The sequence below is a fragment of the Mytilus californianus genome, unplaced genomic scaffold (assembly GCF_021869535.1).
Source record: "Mytilus californianus isolate M0D057914Y unplaced genomic scaffold, xbMytCali1.0.p SCAF_10, whole genome shotgun sequence".
NCBI classification, from domain to species: domain Eukaryota; kingdom Metazoa; phylum Mollusca; class Bivalvia; order Mytilida; family Mytilidae; genus Mytilus; species Mytilus californianus.
In genome coordinates this window covers 36,458,560-36,482,652 of record NW_026262582.1, presented here as the reverse complement: position 1 = coordinate 36,482,652, position 24,093 = coordinate 36,458,560, and the positions used below count along the sequence as shown (strand labels likewise).

The 24,093-nt window shown below is 32.9% G+C and overlaps 1 protein-coding gene across 9 annotated transcripts in view; it reads right to left on the bottom strand.

Moving 5' to 3' along the window:
- LOC127718044 (uncharacterized) overlaps nt 1–24,093 on the bottom strand; it is a 69,960-nt gene that overhangs the window by 44,595 nt on the left and 1,272 nt on the right. For 2 of the 9 annotated variants that reach the window (XM_052223938.1, XM_052223946.1), the window contains exons 1-9: nt 22,224–22,339; nt 22,003–22,043; nt 18,452–18,492; nt 10,182–10,216; nt 7,380–7,466; nt 2,444–2,542; nt 1,303–1,401; nt 696–794; nt 510–611 (exon numbers count right to left, since the gene is read on the bottom strand). In XM_052223938.1, coding sequence (XP_052079898.1) covers nt 510–611; nt 696–794; nt 1,303–1,401; nt 2,444–2,542; nt 7,380–7,466; nt 10,182–10,199 — 504 coding nt within the window. In that variant the 5' untranslated portion in view covers nt 10,200–10,216; nt 18,452–18,492; nt 22,003–22,043; nt 22,224–22,339. Of the gene's footprint in view, nt 1–509; nt 612–695; nt 795–1,302; nt 1,402–2,443; nt 2,543–7,379; nt 7,467–10,181; nt 10,217–18,451; nt 18,493–18,665; nt 18,775–22,002; nt 22,044–22,223; nt 22,340–24,093 lie in introns of those variants that run through there. The other 7 variants (XM_052223941.1, XM_052223939.1, XM_052223943.1 and 4 more) reach the window with 7 other exon arrangements.

The window sequence follows — 24,093 nt, the reverse complement described above, 5'->3', positions numbered from 1 at the left end:
AAGGATAAATGGTATGATTGCCAATGGAACTACAATATATTAGAGGCCAGCTGAAGTTGCTTGAAACGATTATAGGTCAATAAACGGCCTTCAACAATGAGCAAAATCAATACCGTTTAGTCAGCTATAAAAAGCCCAACAAAATAAACGTCAGTTACAAAAGTTCTTCTGTGATATCGTGAAAATTCCGCCTGCACTGTATGTATGTACGTATTTTTGTAGGTAGGTATTTATCCATTTGATTGGTACTTATTTACGATTCAATTTAGGAAGACTTGCTACACAATGTCCAGGTCTCCGGCTTTAAAATGCAATGAGGTATAAATATATACATATCTTGTGATTTTGTATGACCTTATCCTTTCTAAAATTATGTAAATGAGTAAGTTACTAAATATGCTTCCAAAGTACATACGCATTACGCATATTATCAAACATGTTTACCTAGTATCCCTTTTCTGTATTATAATGTCATATATAATATTACAGAATATCTACATAAGGCATACCGAAATATTTTTTATTGATGAATCACTGCCGGACTTCAACAATATTATGAATATCTCCGGGTGTCGAAAGTCTGCAGCCCAATGTAATGATGTTCCACCAAACTGATAAATAAAAAAAAATGATATTAGTCTCCTATACCCTAATTATTGTTTGATTAAAAAAAGAATTAGTTAAAAATAGCATACCTTGTCCTGCAAATTTAGATCTAGGCCTCGCTTAATTAATAATGAGACTATGTTCTTGTGTCCACCTTTAACGGCATAATGCAACGGGGTTCTACCATACTGAAATATAACATTTGTGTAATTTGGATGTAACTGTCAAATGAATTTCATGTGATATAAATTATGATATGACATTGATTATCAGTTTTGCTGCCGAAGGTCGGTGCTTTTCCTCTAGGTACTCCGGCTTCAAAATCCAATACAAACAAGTCGCCATGAAATATCAAAGAGTGCTGAAATGGGTATTGAACACCAAATCAATCAATCAATTTATTTATTTTTCTTGTTTATTGAAAACTTTTGTTTTTAAATATGCCTAAATATATGTATGTCAGAAATGATTTAACTATTTCAAAAAATGACAATGTCACACTTATAATATAAGCTATTTCGATATTTGATATGAAAGTTATCTGCGAACGTGTTTCATTTATATAATACACAACACAATGTATGCCTTTAGTCAGATAGATTCAGAGAGCTTCGAGATGTATTTTTGGGCCTTTGTCTCGAATATCCTACATATTGTATGTGTTATAAAAACAAAATCTAGTATGAAAGAGTATACTTTGTTCTTCATATTTGGATCACTGCCATGCTTCAATAACATTGAGACTGTGTTCAAGTATCCATCTTTAACGGCATAATGCAATGAAGTTCTACCATACTGTAATACAATATTTATGTAAATAAGACAAAATATCTAATAGATGATCTTTTTTGATGCCACAAAGTAACTTCAGATGATGTGAACTATTATCTATTAAAAGTTTAACGTCTATGTCAATTGGTTCTACTGGAAAGTTATCTCATTGGCATTCATACCACATCGTCTTGTTTTATATGAACATACGTCAGCATAATTCATTGAGACCCATCGATAAAACATCTATATGTCGACAGAGATCAACTGAAATATTACGAATAACTAGTAATTTTAAATTAAATAACAGAAAACAAACTCGACAGGAATGCACAAGTTTTCAAGTGTTTGTTTAGACATGTATTTGATATAACTTTTTCCGTTTCACAATGTACACTTAATACGTTTGTTACCAAGTATACCTATTCAAAAGTGGGCATTTGAAAACTATTCAGAAATGAAATAACCACTCAAACATAAAGACAATAGCAAACTTATAATTCAAATTATTTTAATTTTTGATGTTATAAGTGATTTATGTACATGCTGACCATTATACTAGTATATATAGAACCTTGAAAATATATCATACGACGTCGGTCAAATAAGTTCGGACAGCAATACTCATGTAATCTCATCACGGACGGTTGGAATAGAGTAACATCAAGGCGAAGAGACTGCAACTGCTCACAAACTGTCAATATCTCACTGCTCTATTTTCCTATTTTATTTAAATCGTCATCAACAGTTACCGTATTTATAAAGATATATAAACAGATAATACCAAACGCGCATAAATGAGCGTTAACTGGACAATGCCTACATGCCAAATGCAGTATTTGACAGTAGGCATATCGAAGGTAATCAGTGAATATGTATGCTATTTTAGTGAAAGCAGTTGTGATCATTTCTAGTTCACAAATTAGATAATTCATAACATGAGAGATTTAGATCTTAATCCTTATTTTCGCTTGTTGGAATTTGTTTCAGTGTTGTACATTAGTCTATCTTACCCCCACATAGTTTATCTATTTTAGAACACACACTTTAGTGTACAAGAGTATACCTCGTCTTTTCGAGTTTGATCACTGCCTCGCTCTAATAATAATGAGATTGTAGTCTTGTGTCTTTCTTTAACAGCATAATGCAATGGAGTTCTACCATTCTATAATACAATGTTAAGGCAAATGAGAAAAAAAGGTCTAGTAGATTTCTATGGACTTATAAGTTTGATTCTTTTTATTTTAAAGAATCTCTATGACAGTAAAACTTCAGCAATGACAAAGTAACTCAGTCCAACGTTAACTCTTATCTATTAAATATTTTACATCTATGTCATTTGGTTCTAATGGAAATTTGCCTCATTTGCATTTATATCACATCTTCTTGTTTTAAATGAACAAACGTCAGTATAAATCGATGAGACTGCAACATAGAACAACAAAAATCGTTAGGAAAACACTGGGTTTTCAATTGATTATTGAGAATTTTAATTGATATAAAACCTATAGTCTGTTTTTCCATTTAACCATGTTCATGAAATACGTTTGCAAGTAAGCATAAATATGCATTTACAGATATATAGAAAAGATACAGTATGAAATAACCCTTCCAAAATATAGAAAGCACACTTATAGCTATTGGAAAATGTTATGTTGATTGTAATCTGTCTACATGTTTACTATTTTAATAATATATATGTTGTGTACAAGTGGTCATTTTGTACAAATTATAATTTGTACAATAAAATTGTACAAATTATAAATTTGTACAAAAAGTGCTTGTACAAACTACAATTTGTACAAAATTTGACTACAATTCACTTATAACTTGTACAATAATTTATAATATGAATTTTGTTATAAAAAAAGCATTGAAACACACCATAGAATTTTTATTCAATGACCACACAATAACCATATTTACAAAATACAATAAAACTTCTGTATCATTTGTTTGAGCATGTGAATGAATTATGGCATCGGGAATTGCACATCATCTTTTGCATTCTACATTTACATATAGAAGTGCTGCATCCCCCTTTGCATTTACATGAAAGAAACCCCTGAACACCGGTTTTTTTTTAAGTGTTTTAACTGCTTTAAGTAGCGAAAGTTGAAGCTCATTGTTCATTGCTGCGAATAAAGATGTGTCGGAAACACCTTCAATTTCATTTCTCGACAAATATCCTGTTAAATTCATACAGCTGTTCCAATGCGGTACCCATATTATCCAGATTCAATAATTACATCTAAGATATTTCGATGATCAGTTGGGGCATCATACTGAGGAATTGGTATAATGACATTATCCCCTACAGCAAGTTCTGATAATTTTCGTTCCGATTTCTTGGTTAGATATTCGGCTTGGATCTGTTGGCCAGACAGCGTTTGTGTTTCAACGTCAGTTTCATTCTGATTGTCACTCGAGCTGATTTCTCTAGGGCCAATTTCTATTTTACTATCAGAATTGTCACTGGGGCCAATTTTAATTATTCTATCAGAATTGTCACTGGGGCCAATTTCTATTAAGAATTAACTGGCATGCATGTATTAATTACATTTCCTGTCTCCATCTGGATATTTTTGTATTTTGTAAATAAGGTTTAATATGTGGTCATTTGATAAAAAGTCTTTAGTGTGGACCAATGCTTTTTTATAACAAAATCACCACTATAAATTATTGTACAAGTTATAAGGGAATTTTAGTAAAATTTCATACCCTACATTTAACATACGCCATACGCCATCGGTTAGGGTAGGAAAGTAGACCACGTTACTCGTTAACGGATGGTAGATAAAACCTGCCATATCTCACTGTTCTATTTTATTTTGGCAGTTATCTACATTACCATATTTACACAAATATAGAAACACATAATACCAATCGCACACAAAAAGAAGTAAAAGATAAAGGCATACACGTCAAATGTAGTGTATAACAGGTGTCATATCAATATTTATCAGAGACCATTATATGCTAGTGTCATCATTTTTCCTTTTACGAATATTAATAAGAAAATTTCTAACATTAAGAGAATGAATTCTTCTTCTTTTATTTTCGTCTGGCATAACTCACATGTTTTATTGATTTAAAAAAAAATAAATTGAATTGGATATTTCTTTTTGATAAAAAAAAACTCTTTACTCAAATTTTAGAAGGAAAAATATCACTTTCTGTTCTCTACTATTAAAATAACAATGCCAAATTTCCGTCTTGAAAAGAAATCGTTGTTGAGGATATGACTTTTCTAAAACCAAAAGGCTGGGTTTTTTCAAGGTAGGGAAAGCTAATTGTTGAAATGCAGTATTTTATAATATTTATATTTTAAAAACCTACAACCAGTTTTGTATATTTTATCAATATTTAAACATGAAAATTGTTATGAATAACCTAAAAATCAATAACCCTTCTTTTCATTTGAATGGTCCTTTTTAATTTGGTGTCTGTTTTATATATTTAAAGGGGATAGAAGGATATTAATGTTCCGTCATTTTGTAATTATTTATTATATTGTTTTCATTGTAGCTTGTATATAATCATGGAGGTCTGGATAAATATTTTCAATTAAATCATTGTATATAAAACCATGTTGGGGTTCAGAACATTTGTTGTCTAGCTGCCGGTGAAATATAATGCGGATTTCTGTTCACATTGATTAAATAAAGGAGAAAAGTTCAAATTGTTGTCAGAATGCTTATTGGCCATAGAAATCATTTTGAAATTCAAGTTAGCATGTATTTAATTCAACAATGATCATTCCACCATTCCTGTTTAGAATTCAAAACTAATATTTATCGTAAACATAAAGTTCAATTGCCCCTTTGGATCTTCAAATACCACAAACAATTCCGAAGAAAGATTTAAACTAACCAGCCATTCCACCAAATACCACAAACACTTTATATCGCTATCATTGTTTAAACAGAAAAAAAAAACAAACTTGTGTTTAAAAATATTTTCGTATGCCCAATCACAGAACTACAGTAAAAAGAAATATGAAAGAAGATCTTAAAATATTGTTACTCTTTCTATCGAGTTACAATACCATCGTAATTCTTGACAAGTTCTGTGCATCTAATTCCGATTTTGAATTGTTTACCGATAGTGCACATGGTAGCAAAAAATGTTTTGGAATTTAGTTTGAAGGGGAATGGACCCAGACGTGTTGGCCTCGTAATTGGGTACTTACTGGAATTTAACTAACGTCGCCTTTCTAGAATTATTCCCTATAGTTAAAGTGCTATTTAAAAAAAAAGTTTGTATTTCATATATTTATTAATGAGGATTTGGTTTCCATAATTAATATAAAAAAAAAAACGCCAAAGTCATCTACAGTTCTGCCCCTGGTCAGAAAGCTTGTTTTGACTTTCGTGTAAATTAGCATATTACTTAAAGCCGAGCATATATCAGGTCATTTGAATTCTCTAGCTGACTCCCTGTCTCGTTTTGATTTTCCGAAGTTCCGGAAACTATACCCCACAGCATATCCAAGCCCATGTGTGATCCCGACCCGACTCTCGAAAGCTTACGACACGAAACAGACCTTTTTCTTAAATGGTCGATGACTTCAAACTCTTGGAAAACTTTTAAAATAGCAGAATAATCCTTCAAAAAGGTTTTATTTTGTTATTTGCCCAATTTATAGGTTTATATGATATCTGTCATATCAAGTGTGATCTGAGTCTACGGTTTCTACTTACATTTCTGGCCTGACCTAAACACATTAGATTCATGATATGGCAAACAACACGAAATCTTTCATTATTTGCAAAATTATGGAAGACTTACAAAGGAAAAATCCCTCAAAAATAGATGTTCGAACGCCAATATCGTTCAACATGTTAAAACGTTTAATTAACATATTACGCAGGGTATGCTCATTATGAAACTGTGTTCTTTCTTCTGTATTTTCTCTTGCTTGTTTTGCGATGTTACGGGTAAGCGAGATAGTTATAAACAGTCGTACTGATGAATGCGGACATACGTTTAATTATAAAGATAAGACCTTTTCTCGGAGAAATGGTCAAACAGAATTGCATGTCAAAATATGCAGTACTAAAACCGATCAAAAGCATATTTCTGTTACCCTGATCCCTCAGAGGCAATCTATCACGGCCATTTGTTCAATTCATCTATTACAATCTTTCTTACATGTTCGCTTCTCATGCGTAAATGGATCAAATAAATTATTTATATGTTTCTTAATTGGCATAATCATTCGACTAGGTTCCTTAAATTTGGGTAAAGTAAAAGTCATTGTTTTAATTTAAACCATTGAAACGGATCTTCGATTTGTGTCTGAAGTTATTATTTCCTTACACTCGTATCGTGTAGAGAGAAATTTTAAAGAGAATATATTGGCATTTAGCACGAGAATGAAAAGCTATTGAACAAACTCGAAAACGTGTTAACCGTGCTATACACAATAAGATCATCATGGATGGACACCGTTTTATTCATCATTCAAATATACGAGCTCGAAAAATAAGTTGTATAGATTTGATAAAACCCACGTGTCTGTTATGGGATACGATATATATTTACAACATGCAAGGGAGGAATGGAAACCTTTCTATCATTATTTGACAAAATTCGCTCTATTTCCGAAATTTAAGTTTTCGATATTGACCTCCAAAGATTAGGGTTGAGTTAGGGGCTTACTCATGCGTGTGTATAGACCCATTCACATGGCCAGATCTGACATGAGTAAGGCGTTACGATCCTTTTCTGTATAATTTATATTTTTACCCATTTTTCACGATGCTTTTATAGTTTATCACCCCATTATTCTCTATTTTTTACTTTTTTAGCCTGTTTTTCTCTTTTCGTATTTTTGCTTGCCTATTTTTTCTGTTGTATTGGCCCATAAATCACTATTCTGTAAACCCCGTCCTAACCCATATAGATCAGTGCTAAAAGATATACAACATATCAAAATCATAAAAACGATTTAGGATACTTCAAGTACGTCATTTTGACCTCAAAATATATAAAATTACCATATCTTGACAGTTTATATCAGCTCGGTACTTTAAACACAGAATGACGTCATACAGTCTCCCGTCTTTTGCAGCATAAAGAAGTATCTGAGAGATAAAACAAATAGTCGTTAGTTAACAAAGAACTTGGACGTAGAAAGATTTATAGTAAAATATTTCCTTGTTTTTTTACTTCAACATAATATATTTTGTCTCTTATTATCTTAAAAAATATTTTTTCCTATTATCTGTTTGGCGAGTATGGTTCATTTCAACTGAAAAAGCTAGAAGTGTTCATGTGGGTGTATGGAAGGGGGCGTCTATTGATTACTAAATTCGGTATGAATCGTTAACCATTCCATGGTCATGGTCATCCTGGGACTTCAAAAAATTTAGTAATTCTCATTTCCACTTAATAAGATTTTTCTTGTATAGATATGAATATAAACTATGTTGGGTACACGTCAATGAAAAGATTTGATATCCAATCTTCAAACATGGACAATATATCAAACTCTTTATCCCCCTCCCAATCTAGCCATGTTGTAATTAAATGTAACAGCTATTACGATGTTAAATGGACATTTGCACATTTTAATTTTGCGTGTAACCCACGATATGTGTGCCCCAATAATAATGCCCATTTGTGCCTTTAATTTGACAAAGATTTTTTACAAGGATGTAAAGTCTGCGCGACAGACTATATACAAAGTCAGAAGAAAATTTTAAACTCATTTACCAAAATCAAGGAAAGAAATTCAAAGTATTCTTATTAAGAATTTTTTCGGACCGTACCATAAATTAGAATTAAAACTTTCTTCAAATGAATGATGTTGCAAAATGGATTTTTTTCCTTTTCTACAACATTTATAGTAAATACGCTAAGTCGAGGAAAACATACGGTTGAGACATTCATCAAAGATACCAGACTTATGATTTGGTACGCCAGGCGTTTTGTATACATAAAACTCATCCGTGACGTTCAAATCAAAAAAGTTAGGTTGAATCAAATACGTTGAACAGCATTACAAATCGAAAAGTCAGAAAAAGTTGTACCACATAACGTTAAGGCAATCTATGTCTGGGGGTAGAAAAACCAAGTGTTTCAGATTAATCAACATTTAATCAACAGTGAATTTACAGAAAAGGAATACACATGCTGAACTTATTTTATCAATCTGCAAAATACAGTTAATGTATTTCAGAATGGAAAATGCATTTCACTAGCTTTATGTTCTTATTTAAAAAAGAAAGATGTCTTTATTTCATCCAACATCAAAGAACAACCCATTTTTAATAAACACGTCCATTCATTAAGGGTATTCAAAAAGATCCTCCCCCCCCCCCCCCCCCCGGAAGTTCGAAGAACTATTCCAACGTTGTATCAGAGGTTAAAAGTAATTTGTGAAGAAGGAAAAGACTTCTTTTAAAATAAATTCTTGATGTTCATGCTGATATTGAAGATAGGGATAGCGTTGTTTTCAATAGGTTATATTAATTGTTCACTTGGAGCAACATTATGGAAAACGATTCGGTCATTTGAACCATCTTTAGAACACATGGAGAGAATATGAAAAGCAGGGAAATTGTTTCATTGATTTTTTGGATTGTAATTTCTTCTTATATTGACGTTTAAGTTTCTTTCGTAGAATATTGCAGGCTTAAATTCCTAACACGGTTTCTTGGTTCTATAATTGGTGATCATATAGACACCAGGGACTTGCGATTTTCACCAACACTTTGGGCAGTGTAGCCAAATGCACAAATATTTTAAACAAAAAGTCCTGACGGAATCGTTTCCTGCTCATACTAACGAAATAAATAAGAGTTTAACAAAAATCTTCCTATCTTTTGTCTTCCTAAAAGCCACCCGTGAACAACGAGGATATGTAGATATACTGATACATCCTCACCATAAATCGAGAGTAAGAAGGGATAAACTGGATTTTTTTATTTTAGAAATAAGATGGATAACGGTCTAAACAGCTGACACATTTCGGTCACATGTATAAAGCAGATCCGAAATATATATTGTTAGTGTGTTTTAAGTGTATATATACATCATCATCGCCAGAGCTAGGCTGCATATCTCATTTCCGGAATAAGAATAACAATATGTAACGTTGAAAAAATACAAAAGCCCAGTTTCTTAAACGCAAATTGCCTATTAAAAGTGCAAGCTTCTCACAACACAAATATCTGCTATCAACACCATTCACAAATACTGTCGATTTCAATCAAATTTTATGATGAGACTTCATAAAACCTGTAAAGAGTGTTGTTTATGTTTTTTTTTTTTCTTTTGTGCGGCAGTATCAACCTTAACTAGCTGTAGTAGCGAGATCATTTTGACCCCGTTTTCTAAATAGTGTGCCTTTATCATTTCCTTGTTTAAGTTATCGTGGTAATCCATTGAAACCTGCACTGTGAAGGTTTTTTATTGCGTGCTTTAGTTTTTCGACATATTGTCTAGACAGGAAACGGGGAGGTTTTTGCGCATGTAATATTAATTTAATCCCAACGCATGTTGTGCCTACATCGATGCAGGTCATCTTGACCATGTACTGTGTGTTGTTGTTTGTCCGTTGTTTGTTTGATCGTCCAATTCCTGTTATGATGTTCATGTTTTATAAAGATATAACAAAAGCGACTCACTGCTAGGGTTTATAACTTAGAACACTCATCCAAATTACTGACATGTGGGTGGATTAAAATAGTTATTTGAGTACTAAACCCTCCCTTCCCTTCTAGTCTCTATCATATTTGGGTAAAGTAAGATATAAATATGGGCATAGTATTCACTTCGTATTTATGTAAACTTACCTCGTCTATTTTTTCCATTTCGACTATATCCTAGGCTGTAAAAATATTAATATTTGAATAGAATACACGGGAATGATAAAAATCGTAAAAGTGTATTACTAGTATATAATTGTAGTTGACAAAACTAACATCTTTGACAAAACTAACATCTTCCTCGTCCGCCATTGTTGTTATGAGCGCGTATGACATCATACTGTGGTTCAGTCGGACTTAAGCCAGCCCCAACTGTCCACTTGGGTACAAAAAGCAATTGGATAGGGGGACTGGCTTTAGACAAACTGACTGTAGTTCCGAGATAGTCCGTGTTAACGTGCCCGATAAACGTCACGCGATAATGTCAGAAATCAATGCAGGGTTGGGATCAGTTTTCTGCATAAAATCATCAAATTATTGATGATATCACCTTACAGTAGGTAGCGGAGATCAAACTAGAACAGCGTGGTCCACTTTTTTTTAGGTTGAAATCTAATTAAATCAAAACATTGGCCTAGTTCGCATAAAAAATATCACCTGATTCGACTTTTTAATCTCCACATTGAAACAATAACGATTCCAGAACTCTCCCGTTGAGAACAAGGCAAAATAATCCGTTATTTGTCTTGTGCAGAAACATGACAAGAGCAAAAAAAAATTGTAGCAACAAGTGATCACAGCCATTACTAGTATTTGATACCTGAAATGCAAAAATGATAAAATTCTTGTTTACTTTCCAAATTATGTTATTTCTACTGATACATGAATAGGGTAAGATAATCTAGAACCTCTAATTCAGAAAACGGCAGTATTGGCATCACTGTGAGGTCATACACGTGTAGACGAATTCGACCACAAAACCTAGTTCATACATCTTTGTTTTATTTGTCATGAGCAAAGGCCTTACCGAAAAGGTTACTTTACTTTTAATACCACTTTATTTTTGTCAGTACCAATACTGTCTTAATTTTCGGAGTTTTCAAATGTTGGGGCTAGCTGTGGTCTGTTTGCTGTCCAATATTTTTGGTCATGTCTGTTATTATTTTCCTGTATTATTAAGATATAACAAAAGCATTCACTCAAAGGGTTTATACTTTGGGGCACTTATACACATTATTAAGATGAGATCAAACTAGTTATTTGAGTACTAATCCCTGCACCCCACATTTATTGCCTCTTTCTTTTTAGAACTAAAGTAAGACATAAATTTATTCTTGATTTTCACTTCGTGTTCATGTTAACTTATATTATTTATTTATTCCATTTCATCTCTATTGAAGGCTGTAAAATAAGTATACTTGTAAAGAATACTAGTACACGGAAATGAAAACAATATGAGAAGGCTATAATTCTGGGAACATGAAATAAAACTGTATCGATATTTTTACAGTCTTTTTAAAAATGATCAAAGTGAAAACAAGATTCAGGGAGCCCTAGCTGATTAAAAATGTAATGGTTGTCGTTATGGTTATCTATTTTTTCTCTGTCGATTTATTATTAGCAGTTTGATATATCTGAGAAATGTACAATCAGACAGTTTTAGTATTGATAAAATCATGCTTACTAATAAATTAAAAATAACTTTGTTTCTATTTCCTAATGAAAAATCAATGTACATTATAATTCAGTGCAAACAAGTACCATTTTACTTCTTAAAGTACAGCTGTTCATGTTATAGGATTGTTGTGTAAAAATGAAGTTCGGGAAAAAAAATATAAAATCATGTATTCTGGTTGTCTTTTGAATTTGTTATGAAATACACTATAAACTATTAAACACGTAATATTGTATACGACTTTCTTTTATTTCTTGCTTGTATGGATGCACTTTAGATATAATAAGTATATTTAATATTTATTCATGTTACTTGTCAGCATACTTGAATACAATGTGAATAACACTTATTACGTACGAAATTATATGAAAGAGGTTACTAAAATAAGTGTTCAGCGGACGACCATTTGATCCCAAGGGGGTTTGTCCGAATGAAATATTCGTTTTCATTTTTTATTTATTACGCGAAAAAAACATATATTTACATTCCTGTACACAACTTTTATTTGCATTGTCATTTCATTAGCCAGAAGATCCATTGTCATCCTGTCTTGGTCAAATTAATTATTTTCAGTTATAACCATGCCAGAATATTTATTTCCAAACTCTTTCCCCAAGAATATCATATGATCATCCCTTAAGGTGGTACCTAACACTACAGGGAGATAACTCTGTAAAAATCAACTTAACGTTTTAATCACGTTGTATTGTTAAGGAAATATTAAGCTTCTCAATGATCAAAATTAGTGTTTGTCAAACTGCTATATAACCAACGAAATTTTTCTGATAAAGTGGTTGGTTCAAATTTTTTGAAATTTTTATATTTTTGTCAAAGGGTCAAAGTAAACATTTTGTCAAAATTTTATGAAAATTAAACGAGCCAAATTTATATTAGTCAAGGTGTTAGGTACCACCTTAATTGATCTTTCTAAACTATTTTACTAGAATTGTACAGATAAAGGGCTACCTACAAAGTGCCATGACACAGTCATATAAAGAAGAAAAGCGCTTCAAGTATCTTGTCAAGTGACGGGAAAGGACAACAGTCCATTATCCTGTTCTTAAACACAAATAGTCAATCAAATGTGCAAGGTTCTGCTATCAAAACTAACGGACATACAATATACTGTCGATTTCAATTAAATCTTATGATGAGACTTAGTGAATCCTGTAAATGGTTTGTTTTCTAATTTTTTGTTTCCTTGAGGGGCAGGATTCAACCAATATTAGCTGGGTTCCTATAGTTACGATATTCCAAATTACGTGCCGTTTAGTTATTAAAAGTATTCTTGTGTTTGTATTAAATATAAAGACGAAAGACCGATATCATATTCTGTTGTATACATACTAAAAGAGAAAAGTACAGATTTATGATTTTCTTGAAGGATTTAGATGTAAAAATTGAGATTGCTGGATTATTGTTTGATTCCAAGTTCTTTAAACATGTTTAGCATGCAAGGTGCTCAAGAATCTCCTTATCACTTAAGGTGGAACCTAACACTACAGGGAGATAACTCTGTAAAAATCAGCTAAACGTTTTAATTACGTTGTATTGTTAAGGAAATATTAAGCTTCTCAATGATCAACATTAGTGTTTGTCAAACTGCTATATAACCAACGAAATTTTTCTGATAAAGTTGTTGGTTCAAATTTTTTGAAATTTTTATATTTTTGTCAAAGGGTCAAAGTAAACATTTTGTCAAAATTTTATGAAAATTAAACGAGCCAAATTAATATTAGTCAAGGTGTTGGGTACCACCTTAAATGATTGAATATTTGATTCAAATCGAACATATTGATATAGATTTGATATTATGTAAAACTATAAAACTTTGTTCGATGTTAGTTCACTGTTTTCCTCAAATTTCTACAATCTCCAATGTTTATAATGATATATTTGTCTTACCTTTCTATTGAAAACTAATATGCACAGAATGGCAGTGGAGATTTTTGTGTCTTTGAAATTTCAGGCATAGCGAATCGTAACATTTTTTATCATTTATGACAATGATTTGAAGAAATATTACACAAACAGGAAATGATATCACGTGCATGTTTATTTTATTCATCTTCTTTCAGAGAAATGCAGTTTTTCTAATGATTTTGTTTCCAGAAATTTTGGGTCGTAAACGAGGGTCTGAATGGGATTTGAAGAATAGAGTATAAAGGACAGAAAGTGCAAAAAAGGGTAATGAGATTAATGATTAGAGTAAAATAGGCCATAAATACAACATATTTGAGAATAATAAGGTGCTGAAATATAAGGGATAGATAATGATGGGTAAAATGGATAAGAATTGAGAAAAATTACTTAGAAATAAAACAGGTTGACAGGGTCGACGGTTTGACAGGTTGACAGTGTAGACTGGGTAGACTGTGTCGATAGGGTTGACTGGGTGACACAGTTTACAAGGGTAGACATGTTTGACAAGAATGAAAGGGTTTACATTGTGCATGCATCAACTGACTGCAAGGTTGGTGTGATCAACTTATGCTTCTCAAATCAAACAACACATTTAGGTTCAACAGGTTAATAGGGTTGACATGTTGAGTTTACATGGTTGACAGGGTTGACAAGGTCGACAGGGATGACATGAGTGATATAGTGTTCAAAGATCGACAGATTGATAGGACCAACAAAAAGACAGTAAAGAAAGGTTTTTCAATTCCTTGCTTAACCTTTCTACACTTTCTTTTTGTCAGTCAAATCAATCTGCCGATCTTTGAAAACTATATCACCCATGTCATCCCTGTCGACCTTGTCAATCCTATCAACCAGTCGACCCCTATCAACTGTTCGACTGCATCAACCCTTTCAAAATGTCGACCCTGTCCATGCTGTCACCCTGTCAATTTTTGTAATTTTCATTTCACGTATCATATACAGTGTATACTGGCAAAGCCGAATCACAATCGGTTAAAGGAGTTGGAACTTATTTACCCTGTACGCTTTTGGATCAGACTACCCATCCAGACACTCTTATTTGAGTACAAGTTTAAGATCCTGTCACTGTGACAGTGGACTAAGCATATACCAGATTTACTTAATGGCAAATAACATAAACTGACTTGGTACCACTTTTATTAACTGCAAATATGTATCTATTTCAACATAATATATAGATATAAGAAGATGTGGTATGAGTGCCAATGGAACAACTCTCCATCCAAGTCAAAATTTATATAATTAAACCATTATAGGTCACAGTACGGTCTTTAACACGGCGCCTTGGCTCACACCGAACAGCAAGCTATAAAGGGCTCCAAAAATGACTAGTGTAAAACCATTCAAACGGAAAAACCAACGGTCTAATCTATATAAAAAACGAGAAACGAGAAACACTTATGAACCACATCAACAAACGACAACAGCATATATCAACAAATTCAGAAAATAAATACATGCATACATAACCCAAAATTGATATCTCAAACTAGATAAAGGCTAAGAACTGACAGACTAATAAATTCGACAAAGTACTACAAAATTGTGAACTAATTACTTTTTTTCTAATGAATTATGTTCAAAATGAAACTGTTTTCCTTCTTACAGTGAATATCCTGACATGAGTTCATACAGTTGGGTGTTTGAAGTGCTGCTCTGATTATTTTTAATTTATAAAATGCAGTTCATGAATTTTAGAATGAAAAACGAAAAAAATATTTTGCTAGCCTTATGTTCTTACCCGAGCGGAAAGCTGACTTTTTTCCAAATCAAAACCAAAGAACAACCCCCAAAAAAATATCCCCAAAAGGTGTTCAAAAGTAACCCTCGTCCCCCTTGGTAGTCCAAAAAACTGTGCCAACTTTGTTTATGGTAATTTGTGAATAACAAAATAGATTGTTAAAACGAACAGACTTCTTTACGAATACCCTCCTTGCTGTGCATGCTAACATTGTAGAAAGAGTTATGGTCGTCGTCAATTGATTTTTTTTATTTGTTTTGACTTGGAGCAAGCAGTATGGCAAATGATTTAGCCATTTGCAGAATCTTTCGAATTCAAGGATAATACATGAAAAGTAGGAGTAAAAGGGTTTTTTGGATTGTTATTCCTTCCATATACTGACGTTTAAGTTCCTTTTGTAGAATATTTTAGGCTGTTTTCTACTCTTTTGTCGGGTTGTTGTCTCTTTGACACATTTCCCGTTTCCTTTCTCTATTCCATGAAACTCAAATGGGGACTTCTTACATAGTTGGTGACTAATTTGACACCATGCAGTGACTTGCGATTTTCACAATCAATTGGAGCAGTGTAGCCGAACAAACAGCACACTTTCAACAAATAGTACCGAATCGTTTCATGTTAGTAATAACAAAATAACAGAAAGTTTAACAGAACAATTGCTATGTTTTGTCTTCCTTAAAACAAAACGTCAACAACAAGCTGTTGTTTTCATCATACGTTCATGGATATATGATGTTACACCCCAGTTCTATTGTTATACTTCATAGTTTCTATTTCTGAAACAAGTGTATATTGAAAAGATCTATTGTTACGAATAACAATGGATTTTGATCACAGGGTGTGGCGAGCGGGGTTTCTGGAAATCAATGCTTCTACATCCTGAAAACACAGTCCATTGTTATTCATTACAATAGAAATTGATTATTTTTTAAATAGCATGAACATAAGAAATTACTAATAGTGTTCACTACAAGATGTTTCAAGATATTAAAAAACACATTTTAGGAAATTCCAATAGCGAAAAAAATATTAAGCATCTATTATAAATAAAAAAAAAATCCGTTAAGGGAAAAATAATTTGATTGATAGCGTTGAAAAACTAAATAAAATTGTTCGCGATCTGCGAGAAAAAAATGTCTGACTCCGACAAAAAACCATACCCCCCCCAACCCCCCACCCCCTTGAAGTTAAAATGGTTGCTCCCTAAATACTCCTTTGCTTGAAGGTAATGCCTCGTTTACACGTACATTCATGCTGCGTTCACACGTAATTCGAATTCGATCCGCATTAACTAATTCGAATTAGTTTAATTCGCATTCGAAACGTTAAACGTCCAAACGTAAATTCTTATTCGAATTGCAATGCGCGTCAAATTCGCTTTACTGTCCTAACGGCGTTAACTTTTAATTCGTATTAACAAAAACGCATTTCTAATGCGAATTGGATAATGCGATTTAGCTAATTCGAATTAAAAAAGAAGAGTGTGTGAACGCGATTAGCGAATTCGATTCGCATTCGATTCGAATCGCGTTCACACACTCTTCTTTTTTAATTCGAATTAGCTAAATCGCATTATCCAATTCGCATTAGAAATGCGTTTTTGTTAATACGAATTAAAAGTTAACGTCTTTAGGACAGTAAAGCGAATTTGACGCGCATTGCAATTCGAATTAGAATTTACGTTTGGACGTTAAACGTTTCGAATGCGAATTAAACTAATTCGAATTAGTTAATGCGAATCGAAATCGAATTACGTGTGAACGCACCATTACATTTTTTATCCCAGTCATATGTCTCTATTCTAAAGCATTGATCTTTAAAAAAAACAGGGATTCTAACTCCCGGACCCCCCCCCCCCCCCCTCCCGGATCTAGGTCGTCGGGTTTCTAATCCAGACACACCTATCCCTCAGTGTGTCCGAATATGAATGTTTGTTTATTCTCGAGAAAAGGGGGGGGGGGGGGGTATATAAAACCGTAACATAACAAATACATTTATGATTACCTTCATTAAACTGATACAGGTAAGTACTTTGGGTTATAATATTGCCTTTATCTTTAGACTCTTCTACCAAATCAAACGCTTGACTCAAAATGTCGTCCGTTTTATACCCGTCCATATTGACAACCTCATACATGGAGCATGAATGCACGAAACGGTCAACCTTGAACTGCTGATTCATATTAGCACCAGGATTTAACGGGAATATGCATGCAAAACAGCAACTTTGACATTTGTAAAATCTACTCACTTGTCAAAGTTTGAATGAAGATCGTCAAAGTAAGGTTACTAGTGGGCTTTCATTGAAAAAAAAATGTTTTTCTTATAAATCATGGTTCGATTTTGTCAATAAATATGCTATCTTTTTCATTTAATAATCAATGTTAACAAATATAGGGTTTAGCATTGGGTGTAAGTTAGTTATACACCTCGGGATACGGCGTGTCTGGATAAGAAACACCTCCGAGTACCCGAGTGTATAACTATTACATGAACCTTCACAAAACTCGAGAATAGGAAGGGGAAACTGGAATGTTACTAAAGAAATAAGATAGGTACCAGTCTGACCTACTGACACATTTTGGACACATATAAAACGCAGATCTGACATAACTATTGTTCTTGTACTCTATGTTATAAATGCGCAGGTGTGGAACCAGTTATTAAAAAGGGGGCATCCAACAAACCTATCTAGTTTCCTGTAGTAACAGAGGAGGTATTTGCGCACGTAAAACTGAATAATTAATTCCCTCCACTTGTTGTGCCAATACCAATACAGGTAATCATCACCATGCGATGTTCGTTGTTGTCTTTGTTTAAACGTGTATTTTTTCGGAGGAGTCCAGTGATTGGAGTTGATGTGGTCTGCGATACTTTCCAGTATAATTTTGGTTATTCCTGGTATTACTTTCATGTAATATTAAGATATAACAACAGACACTCACTTAGTTTTAAACACTCTGCACGCCCCATACCCGTTTTCTTGTCGATATTAGTTTTGGATAAAGTAGATCTAAATATATTCATTGCATTCACTTCGTATTTATGTTAACTTACCTCGTTTATTTCTTTCATTTCATCTATATCGATCATAGGCTCTAAAAATAAAAACCTTTGTATAAAAAAAATACGAAAAGGAAAAAAATGTGAAAGTATATTATTTGGATGATTATCAGCGAACATGAAACAAAACTGAAATTACTTTTATTTCAAGATTGACAGATTTTTTATTTATATTGTGAGAAATAGATTCGGGTGAAATTGGCCCTACCTGTATTAAAATCCAATGTTCATCGTAAAAGTTTTGCGATCCCCATTATTAAGCAGGTTAAATCTATCTAACGAACATACAGCATGTGCAGTATGGCAGTCAAATTAATATTACATTTTGTTAGATAAAATCACGTGTACTTATATGGGGGGGGGGAGGGGGGTAGGGGTAGGAGGGGTCCTCATCCCGAAATCCCGGGCTTAAAAACATGGAATCCCGAGGTCCCGAATTTAAAAAAATTTAAATCCCTACATCCCGAAATTCGAAAAAAGAATTCCTGGATCCCGAAAGGATCAATCCCGAAATCCCGAACTTAAAAACACCCGATCCCGGAGTCCCGATAAAGGTCCTACCTCCCCCCCCCCTCCCCCCCCCCCCCTTATATCCGCCCTTTGTTGGTATATTTCAATTTCTTAATGAAGATCATGATATATGATACATAAGTAGCATTTGTCGTTTTAAATAGGGAAAAGTACAATCAAGCAATCTGTGTGTTTTAGATACGTCGTGAAAGAAAATATAAATCATTAAACCCGTATTAGTGTATACACCTAGGAGTATTTCTTGTATACATATATTTCATTAGGTATAATTTTTTTTTTTATTTTATTGACAGAGGTACTAAGTATTTGACATCAAAAAGTAATTCATACATGAAACAATGATTACTATATGATTAAATATGTCAAAATTTTGTTTTAGAAACTCTAAATTTATGACTGCTTCAAGAAGAAAGGCGACATTCAAACTCATAAGTCGAAATTAACTGACAATGCAATGGCAAACAAAAAAAAACAAAAGACAAACAACAGTATACAAAACACAGCATTTTATTGAGTTGCTATTCAATGTAAAGACGAAAGACTGATCGACATCCTCTTCTGTGGTATACATATTAAAGTAGTAACGTACTGATGTGCTATTTTCTTAAATTTTGTCCTTGGTAAAGGGTGTAGATGTGAAAATTGAGATTACCAGATTATTGTTGATTCAGCATATTTAAAATGCAACGTGCGCAAGGTTAACATGGCACCCACAATCTCTTTGTCAATAAATTGTTTGAATATTTGGTTTTAAATGAACTTTTTAACATTAATTTGAGATTGTGTGATACTATATGACTTTTTAGATAATTCATTGTTTTCCCAAGATTCTACGATTTAATCTATTTATTTAATGATATATTTTTCTTATCTGTTCAATGAAATCTACAATGCACAGAATGGAAGGAGAATTTTGTGTGTTTTTAAACATTCACCCAACACAACGATTTGAGGAAGTATTACACAAACAGGAAATGATATCAGTGTATTTCATTGATCTTATTTCAGAGAAATGTGGGTTGTTGAATGATTTTGTTGGCAGAAATTCGGGCGGTTTTAAATTGGTCTAAATTAAAACGAGATATCAAGGTATTCAAATGGGCAAGTACGTTGAAGGAAATTAAATCAAAAAGACATATATATATATATTTATTGCAGAACATCAACTGGATGTCGAAAAGAAACGAAATTGTACCGATTATATGTTTGATTTTACTTCTTTTGGCTGCTCTTACTTGACAGAGTACCAGGATGTCCAACCACAGAGTAGGTAACCTGTCAATATTATCAAGCAGTGCGGTCGATGGTCTTCTGTTGCATATTTACGCTATAATCGTATCTAAGTCCTTAACTTTCATTATAGCTCATGAATACACTGCTTTCTTTTTATATTATAATACATATTACCTCCTTTTAGTTCAAAATCTACTTGATTCGTCGAATCTTCAATTGTACATTGGGCACAGAAAAATGCAAAAACAAGATACGGGGGCCCAAACATTGGTCTTCAAAGCAGAGGAGCATACATACGCTAGTTTGGAAAAAGGGGCATGTTGTGGAATGAACTTAATGCCACTGTCTCGCATGCAATTGAGAGTTTTTCACCTCCTGTCATGATAATTCTCCAACTTGGTTCCAACGATCGGATAAAAGTTAAAACCATTGAATTAATTCAAATATTGAAAGGAATCTTCTGCGTCTGCATCTATTATTACCTAACACTCGCATCGTATGGAGCGAAATGTTGATGAGAAGGTTTTGGCTTGGTGCAAAAGATGGAAAAGCTATTAAACGATATCGAAAACGAGTAAACTCTGCTATAAACAATTATGTCTTGAAGGACGGACACTGTATTATTCATCAATCTAATATTCGAGCTCGAGAAATGAATTTGTATAGGTTTGACGAAACTCACTTATCCGATAAAGGGTACGATATATACTTAAAAACACCATTCAAGGGGGAATTGAAACTTTCCTATCATCGTAAAAAATTCGCTTTTTCCCCGAAGTATAATTGAAAATGGACTTTCTACGGGTTTTTTAGGGGGAGGGGCTTTAAGATAGAAATTAGTGTGTCACTCTGCAAATTATTCCTCCTTAATTGTTAGGACCCTCTGTGCCCCAGTGGTCTGATTAGTTCATCTACTGTATCGCTAGCCAATCAACACTAAGGTTGTATCTTCGAACCCCGCACATGGCAGGTGTGTTCGAATATTAATTGACAAGGATTGTCAGTTCTCCTACCGAACAATAAAACATAAAAAACCATACAACAAAAAGTTGGCAAACAGCTATAAAACATGTTAAATATATATATATATATATATATATACGTTATTAAGAAAACTGTTCCATAAAATACTGCTTGGCAATTGAAGATGATGCTTCAAATCAGGAAGACCTACCGACTTAAAACAGGAACATATATACTGTTCCCAGCTTAAAATTAGTAAAATGTGCTGCCTCTCAATTTACAATGCGAGACTTAATTGTATCGACCGATTGGCTCAGAGTTAAAATTATTTTCTGAATATGGTGACATATCTTTCTTCGGACTGTGAACTAGAACGTTAAAAAACCGGATGAGCGTTTTTGTGTATAATACAAATCAGCGTCTATATTCATATCACTTATAAAACTAAAGTCATGCATGTCACATAAACCGTCAAGGAGTTCTCGTCCTGATATCCATGTATTATTTGCAACTAAACGTTACTGTCTGAAACACTAGTCCGTCATAATCATATCTAAATTCAATCTAATAGTTTATTGAAGCGTTAACAAAAAAATCTTAAGACACTTGCTTTTTGGTCCTTCTTTTGCAATTTTTGCATATATACTATAAATTTGTCAATATATAATCAAAATTGCAGCTTTGGGTTATCTTTGACTGTGTATAATGTGTTTTAAACACTCCGCACGCCCCATACCCGTTTTCTTGTCGATATTAGTTTTGGATAAAGTAGATCTAAATATATTCATTGCATTCACTTCGTATTTATGTTAACTTACCTCGTTTATTTCTTTCATTTCATCTATATCGATCATAGGCTCTAAAAATAAAAACCTTTGTATAAAAAAGAAAACAAAACGAAAAGGAAAAAAATGTGAAAGTATATTATTTGGATGATTATCAGCGAACATGAAACAAAACTGAAATTACTTTTATTTCAAGATTGACAGATTTTTTTATTTATATTGTGAGAAATAGATTCGGGTGAAATTGGCCCTACCTGTATTAAAATCCAATGTTCATCGTAAAATTTTTGCGATCCCCATTATTTAGCAGGTTAAATCTATCTAACGAACATACAGCATGTGCAGTATGGCAGTCAAATTAATATTACATTTTGTTAGATAAAATCACGTGTACTTATATCCGCCCTTTGTTGGTATATTTCAATTTCCTTATGAAGATCATGATATATGATACATGAGTAGCCTTCGTCGTTTTAAATGGGGAAAAGTATAATCAAGCCATCTGTGTGTTTTTAGATACGTCGTGAAAGAAAATATAAATCATTAAACCCGTATTAGTGTATACACCTAGGAGTATTTCTTGTATACATATATTTCATTAGGTATATTTTTTTTTTTAATTTTATTGACAGAGGTACTAAGTATTTGACATCAAAAAGTAATTCATACATGAAACAATGATTACTATATGATTAAATATGTCAAAATTTTGTTTTAGAAACTCTGAATTTATGACTGCTCCAAAAAGAAAGGCGACATTCAAACTCATAAGTCGAAATTAACTGACAATGCAATGGCAAACAAAAAAGACCAAAGACAAACAACAGTATACAAAACACAGCATTTTATTGAGTTGCTATTCAATGTAAAGACGAAAGACTGATCGACATCCTCTTCTGTGGTATACATATTAAAGTAGTAACGTACTGATGTGCTATTTTCTTAAATTTTGTCCTTGGTAAAGGGTGTAGATGTGAAAATTGAGATTACCAGATTATTGTTGATTCAGCATATTTAAAATGCAACGTGCGCAAGGTTTACATGGCACCCACAATCTCTTTGTCAATAAAATGTTTGAATATTTGGTTTTAAATGAACTTTTTAACATTAATTTGAGATTGTGTGATACTATATGACTTTTTAGATAATTCATTGTTTTCCCAAGATTATACGATTTAATCTATTTATTTAATGATTTATTTTTCTTATCTGTTCAATGAAATCTACAATGCACAGAATGGAAGGAGAATTTTGTGTGTTTTTAAACATTCACCCAACACAACGATTTGAGGAAGTATTACACAAACAGGAAATGATATCAGTGTATTTCATTGATCTTATTTCAGAGAAATGTGGATTGTTGAATGATTTTGTTGGCAGAAATTCGGGCGGTTTTAAATTGATCTAAATTAAAACGAGATATCAAGGTATTCAAATGGGCAAGTACGTTGAAAAATTGAATCCAAAAGACACACATATATATATATATATATATATATATTGCAGAACATCAACTGGATGTCGAAAAGAAACGAAATTGTACCGATTATATGTTTGATTTAACTTCTTTTGGCTGCTCTTACTTGACAGAGTACCAGGATGTCCAACCACAGAGTAGGTAACCTGTCAATATTATCAAGCAGTGCGGTCGATGGTCTTCTGTTGCATATTTACGCTATAATCGTATCTAAGTCCTTAACTTTCATTATAGCTCATGAATACACTGCTTTCTTTTTATATTATAGTACATATTACCTTCTTTTAGTTCAAAATCTACTTGATTCGTCGAATCTTCAATTGTACATTGGGCACAGAAAAATGCAAAAACAAGATACGGGGGCCCAAACATTGGTCTTCAAAGCAGAGGGGCATACATACGCTAGTTTGGAAAAAGGGGCATGTTGTGGAATGAACTTAATGCCACTGTCTCGCATGCAATTGAGAGTTTTTCACCTCCTGTCATGATAATTCTCCAACTTGGTTCCAACGATTGGATAAAAGTAAAACCATTGAACTAATTCAAATATTGAAAGGAATCTTCTGCGTCTGCATCTATTATTACCTAACACTCGCATCGTATGGAGCGAAATGTTGATGAGAAGGTTTTGGCATGGTGCCAAAGAT